Source organism: Cariama cristata, unplaced genomic scaffold (assembly GCF_000690535.1).
Source record: "Cariama cristata isolate BGI_N322 unplaced genomic scaffold, ASM69053v1 scaffold21855, whole genome shotgun sequence".
In the NCBI taxonomy this organism is placed as follows: Eukaryota; Metazoa; Chordata; class Aves; order Cariamiformes; family Cariamidae; genus Cariama; species Cariama cristata.
In genome coordinates this window covers 1-7,014 of record NW_009617222.1, presented here as the reverse complement: position 1 = coordinate 7,014, position 7,014 = coordinate 1, and the positions used below count along the sequence as shown (strand labels likewise).

The 7,014-nt window shown below is 42.5% G+C and overlaps 1 protein-coding gene across 1 annotated transcript in view; it reads right to left on the bottom strand.

Moving 5' to 3' along the window:
* Positions 1 to 6,612, bottom strand: part of EIF4E2 (eukaryotic translation initiation factor 4E family member 2) — a gene marked incomplete at its 5' end in the record, with an annotated part of 18,957 nt that extends 12,345 nt beyond the window's left edge. Inside the window, 3 exons of the mRNA XM_009700464.1 lie at positions 2,480 to 2,584; positions 5,063 to 5,197; positions 6,498 to 6,612. Coding sequence (XP_009698766.1) covers positions 2,480 to 2,584; positions 5,063 to 5,197; positions 6,498 to 6,612 — 355 coding nt within the window. The remainder of the gene's footprint in view (positions 1 to 2,479; positions 2,585 to 5,062; positions 5,198 to 6,497) is intronic.
* Between the last annotated feature and the right edge of the window lie 402 nt (positions 6,613 to 7,014).

Genomic DNA, 7,014 nt, shown 5'->3' with positions numbered 1-7,014 from the left:
AAGAGTTTGCAAAGTGATATTTAAAAGCAAGTGAAAAGTTGATAAACACTTTCCTTCCATGTTTCCAGAACGGTCTCACAAGTTCTATTACTACAGAAAGGACCAGTCCGTTCTCTGGAAACCACCACCGTTATCACACATTATCCAGACTGTGGTGACCCAGGGAAATAATCAAAAATAAGGGGAGAGAAGTAAAGAAAAAAATTATGCTAAGTACCCAGGCCATCACCTCAATATTGTGATTATGTATGTTGCACCTGAAAAAGAGCTGAAAACTGCTACAGACTCCCCTGTTTCACAGAACGCACACCTATGTCAAACAGCAGCTCCTCCTCTGTGCAGAACGCTGTGGCATTCTCTTGTACAACAATGTAGCTGGGAAATCTTACAAGGTGAGAGGGGAACAAATTCCATCCAAAGCCGAAGAGAGAGAGGTAGGAACAAGTCAAAGAGGTGGCAATTAGGAAGGGAAAGGGAAGACAGGTCTAGGACAGAAACAGAGAAGAACAGAGGACAACTCAGAGGAAACTGGACAACACGGGACATCCCAGGCCACATCACCAGCAATCCCCTCTGCCAAGCTGGGACGCAACTTAAAGATGCTAGGCAAGGCAGCCCAACCCTTCTTAATGAAATAAGTTAACTTTATTTTAGCATTAAAGCTTGTCTAGGGTTCAGAAAAACTAAAAATTTGTGTGCTCTCAGAGACAGCGAGTGCTAACGCAGCAATCTTGAGCAAACACAGAAGTGTCAGCATATCAGCAGCATTCACCAGACTCCTAGTTTTCAGGTATGTGCTAAAGCCTGTATTGAAAGGGGAAAGCATCAGCTCTGGGCAAACCTCAAAGCATGACAGCAGCCACATGCACGGTGAAGAATCCAAATCAACACAAGTTCTAGGAATGTGGCATACTCCCATGAGATGCTAACTACTTTCTGATTAAGTATTCTTGTTTTCCAAGTTGTGAACATCACACTAAGAATTAAGCCATCTAGGCTTCAGCCTTTAAGCAGGGAGTTGGGTTTAATTCCTCAAACTTTCCTCAATGACTAATGGGGGTCAGAAGAGAAAATGGTACTGCTCAAAATATTTCAAAGGTGGTTTAAGCAGGTTCAAGGCTAGAAAGAGAACAGTGATTGGGAGGCAGATGCTGTATTGACTGTTTTATGGTTATTGTTAGTTTTCTTTCAGGTTAAACAAGCTTCAGTTCAGTCAAGCATTTGATTTCCCTTTACCAGAATAATAACAATCTGCAGCCCAGTAAATCACCAGGGAACATTATGCACAGTGCTTCTGACTTTACCCAGAAAAGGCACAGATGGATCCAGAAAAAGATCAGAGCTACATACACGTGTATATGTGCCTACAAGAATGACAGTAAGTAAGGATTAGTTTGGAAGAGAAGGAGCATAGACAAAGCCCTACAAAGCAAGCAGCAAAGGGGAAGCCAGTAGCAAGATCCCAGGTCCTCTTCTATAAATGTAAGAAGGGAGTGGAGCCAGAAGTAAAAAAGCAAATAATCTCTCCACCCCCATCTTAAAATGGCTACATGGAAATGCTTTATAGAAATTCTGGTATCGTTAACTTGTAGACTCTCTGGTTGACACATTATCAGAGCAGCTAGCATACTAGGAGTCCGAATAGGGTTAAATGTTTTATATAAATTGTATTTGCAGTAACTGGCTATAAAATACCTTGCTTAAAATAATTGCCAACTAGGGTCACATATAAATTTCTCAGGACCAAGCAGCATAATTGGGTACTTCACATAAAATTCTCATATTGTGAATGGTATTGGTCATTGCTGGAAGCAGGCCAGGAAGATGAAGAATAATTTGCTGTGCAAAGATTATTTTTTTTTTTTTTAAACAGATCTGGATAGGAATGAACAGAAGCAAATTAAGAGCTCTGGAATAAAAAAAAATGCAAATGAAGGGCTAAGTCTTCCTTCTGTCTCCAGCTCTATGTACAGTTGCAGGCTTTTAATAATATGCACCTCTTCCTTCCTTGTCTGAAAAAGCAGGGTTGGTTTCCTATAAGTTTTGCTGAATTCCACTTACAGAGGTCCAGCACTTCTAAACGAAAGCCCTATGCTGCTGTCACTGAACAAAACTATAATTAGGGGCAAGTGTCTATATTAGGAGGCACAGAGCTTAGTTGGGGTCCTCCCTTTGTTGAGCTCCAGGTAACATTGCCCAGAGACCCTCTGGACCCACAGGCAAAAGCAGTTCCGCAGCCTTTGGGGGTGTGCAGCTAGCAACTCCCTGCATCTTCCCTCTCCTCTGTCAGCAGGTCACAGGACTGCTAGGTTACATGGGACAGAGTTCCGAGAGCAAGTCTACAGGAAACCCAGAAGAAAGGACTGCACCCAAGAGAAGCCTGGAGTGCCACTTAATGACAAGAGTCCCTTCCCTGTAGAAGGTTCCCTCCAGAATACTCTGGGAAAATATCAAGGCAGAAATGAGAGCTCCAACTCACCTCCCACATGGGTTTGATCCCTTCTTTGAAAAGATGGAAGTCACTATGGCCTGTCAGGTCCCCAGGACGTACCATGTGACTGTAAAACCGCCAGAACTGCTCCACCTGCAATGACATGAACCACACAATGAGGACGCTCAAACTGTTCACAGCCAAGATTCCTACAGAAACAGGCTCCCCTTTCTACACCAGCTGGCCAGAGCCACCTTCTCCTCTTCTGTTCTACTTACTTGTCACAAGGGTGTTGATTAGGATACCCAGAAGGCAGTGGTAGGATCAAAGCTTGGGTGCCTGTTTCTGACTGGCTCCATTACCAGATGACCACTTGAAATATTCAACAGGTACCTCCAAAATCACTTGGAGTTTGTCTGAAGAAATCTGTGCTAAGATAACTGCTGCTCTGGAGAACAGTTCCAAACATATCTTGTAAATCCTACTGCCCAAACTTTCAATTAGTGGAAATGCATCAAGTGCATCAGCTACAGCCAAGCCTCTCTACACTATACACATTAGCCCTGCATTAACCACTGCTCTCTGCAATCATGGAGACTGCAGGAGCCTCCAATTGAGACATTTTTTGTATTTAATTTTACTGTATCCAGGTTTTAAGACAAAAGACACATTCTGGTGCTGGTTTAAGATCTTAAGGCACCATTCAATGCTTTTATTTAAATACCTCTTACTTCCTTCTACAATCTGTCACGGTACACTTGGACCACTTTGACCAGTTTCCATTCTGGCACCCCTGTGTCTACTTCAGACAATCTGGCTGGAAGGCAAGGGAATTATTTCTTCTAATTCTTAAAAATAATGTATTCATCCTTTGAGATTCTCTGGACAAGAAAGGATTTTAGAGAGGCTAGATCTTTGAAACAAAAAAAGGCACTGGAAGAGAGTATACTAATTTCCATATTTTAAGAGGAGTCTACTCAGTAAGACAATAGCTATTAAGCAGATCAGCAGTGAAGCTGGAGGGGTCAGACATCATCCAAGGTACTTTATCAGAGATCTTAATGACTTGGTCAGCACTTGGAATTCTGCTCCAATCTCTGACCTCTGCCGTGCAAGCAGGAATTTGCTTTTATAGCCAATAAAATTATGAACCATGACTGAGATGGGGTCACAAGCAATCTGTTTTTGTCAGACACATCCAAATGCAGTGTGGAAATTACATTCCTGCACCCAGGGAATACGCCCTCTAGTGGTTGGCATTTAAAAGCTTTTAAAGCTTTCGACTGAAAAGTAAAGAACAAATCTGAACTCGGATTTAGGCTCAGACAATTCTCATTGAAGCTTGTTCTTCCTTCTTAAACAGAATTTGGAACCATAGACATTATCAGATCTGCTGGCCAGTCTCTCTCCATCATAACTGAACTCTCGCACTTCCAAACTACAATAGCACACACAAATTATTTGCAGCAAAGAGCAGACCACAGAATGCGTGAAGTTTTTCCTCTAAGGAGCTAAAAATCATTGTTAAGTCTACGCCGATTCAACAGACTGAAAAGTCATTACCAGATCGTCAAGTAGTAGCCACATTTTTCATTCACTGAACTAAAAGTACTCGCTCACACAAGGGAACAGGAGCAGTAACTACCCATGATGATACACTTAGAGCTATTCTTCCCACTCTTATCCTCTGTGGATGCAGTAACACAACCCAGCTGCTTGGACAGGTGTATTTTTGCAGCCTCCAGAAGGGATAAAGGGATATTTTTACAAATTCTCACATTACAGAACATAGAGGTTTACTGGCAGGCAAAATTAACATTTGCAAGGGACCCTAGAAAGTCTGGACAAATACTAGATTAAAAATAAACAAACAAAAAAGAAAGCAGCCAACAGACTTACTAGCCTTGAGAATGGTATTGTATGTGGTGCTTCAACAACGGAGACATGTCTTGCTTACATATTTTGGGCTCCTAGTGACAGTTTTACACCACTAGTACCATGCAACAACCCAACACTGCATTTCCAGGACACGCTCAATTTATTCCAGGATTAAACAATCACAAAGAGTGGAAGGGGAAAGGGAGAGCAGTTTGCCTTTTAGTGAATTTCACTGTGACACCAAACCGCACTCAGTCACCACTTCCAGATGGACAATGGGCCATCAGCTGCTTGTATATACAGGACACCAGACACTTGTTCCAAATACAGTCTTTGCGGTAGAAATACAGGCAGAGGGGAAGCAGGGGGGAAAGGCAACCGTGCAGTCTTTGCTTCACACCTACATTACATCCCAAAAAGCTGTTCCTTTCTTTTCTCGCTTACCAGTCAGGTTCTGCTCCAGCTAGCAGATTTAAGCTACATGGGAGTTCTTTTCATTTTCTGTTACTATTCCAGCTACCACCACTACTGCAGGCACAGATGTCTAGCACAGGGCAGAGGAGAACTGCTTAAGACATGCCAGCTGCTGTAGGTAACTCAAGAACTCATACTAAGTTATGGCAAATCACTCTCCGCTGTTCCTGACAACAAGAGCACAGCCTGCATGTACATACACCTAGCACACAGGGACCAAGCCAGCCACGATGACCACACCATGCCCAAGTGACACAAGGACAACAGGGATATACTCACGGAGGCAAAGGTGCCAATCTGTTTGATGTTCTGTTCATAACTCTGCGAGCTGGTAGGTCTCCCAGGTGTTCGTCTGGAGTACCAGAAGGTGTAATTGTACTGCAAGGGGTGCTCAGCTGGCCCTGGGACAACAGCCTGCAGAACAGAAAAGCTTGCTTACCCCTTATACGGTCCTCTAAAAGGGGAATGGGAAAAGTTACATTCACAGCATCAAACGTCCACATGTTCCTGCCCTCACAGACTATAAAACATACAACTGATCCTCACTTTTACAGAAAAATACTATCTCTGTTAATTGTCTGAAATGGACGATTATGCTAACAGTAGCTGACCATTCCAAATAATACTAGAAATTGGCAGTGTGGGGATGGCTAAGGAAATAATAATTTAAGCTCAGGAGAGCATCACAAAAAAAGCAACCCTCGTAACTATTAGAGGTAGTACTACTAAATTTTCCTTTAGTCCTTAACCATGCCTGTCTCAAAGGAAAAAAGACAAACTAAAAAGGGCAATGCAAGAGTTTTAGCTTTTTCAAATTAAGAAAAAAAAAAAGACACCCTCCTTCTCTGGGAAGAACAAAACCCATTATTCTAAACCATGATTCAAAAGCAATTATAACTGGTGACACCAACTCCCTTAAGCAACCAACACCCTAACACTCTGGAAGGATTAGTCTTGGAACTCGTTATGTCAGCTTTGGCAGAACCCATCGCTAGCAGTGGGCAGCGACCATTTTTCAATTTCCAAAACTCCTATTTCTGATTAAAAAGACTTCAAATGGGCATAACAGGCTAACAAGAACTCACTACCCCAGAGTCAAAACTGACAGAAAAAACCCCACCCAAACCAAAAAACTCTTATTCTGTATCACTCGATATTGTTACAGGAGTTACTAGGGCTTAAATCTCTACTATTGTCTTGTCTATGGTAAATTACAAGGATTGTATTACTTTAGACAGAATAGTTTTCCTAAGCACAAGGTTAAAAAAAAAACAAAACAGGATGGGTATATGCCTTCTTAACTAGGCTACACTACACATACAGAGACTCCTCTTAAGAGTTATTTCAACAGTGGCACAAACACTGCCTGGTAAACCAACTGCAAGCCACTATTCCCCAACAATCAGTCCTTCCCCCACACCCTTTTCCAAAAAAAAAAAAAATGGGGGAAAATAAAGCTTTATTTCCCATTTCTGTTCAAACGCCTGGCAGAGTACTGGCTACATTTGTGAAGGGAGCATTCACCCCTTGGATTATATACCTCCAAAAGCTACATCAAATTATCCAAATGCTAACGTAGCCCATTACAACAGTAACAGGACGTTAAGCAACCACAGCCCATCAAGATGGATTTTCCTTATCCCTGAGCTGAGGACTGACTCTCCAGTATCCCACATCATGCCTTAGCGATGGAATACAGATGCCAGAATCTTACCTTCCTCTTGGTAGTACTCTGTGGTTTCTCTCGATCATTCTTTTCCTTCTCACTGTCTTTCTGTGTGTTATTTTCCTCATTCTGGTCATGGTCTCCACTGTCATCATCTTTCAATCTGATAAAGAACAAAGAAAGTGAGTCTTACATCACACAGCTGAGAAGGTTCATATCAAGCCTCCATAGTCTCTGCTTCTAAGCTCCTCCACGGTACAAGGGTCATCAGGATTTGGAAAACTACACTTGACAACCCACACAGTAAAAACTACTACTTCTTTGCATGCTCAGAGCCCACCACAGGCATCTTAGGCACATACTTTCAAGCAGAAGCGAGCAACAAAATGCCTTTTTAGAACAAACTCAATCAGCTCATATTAGATGCTAATCTGCCACAGAAACCCTCAGCTACTTGTTACTGTCTCTAACTACTCACGAGGTGAACATGGAGACCCTTCACGGTAACTTAGCTGACTCTCTCCCACCAAGCTCCCCACGTCCCTAAGCCTAGCAGAAGCAGCCC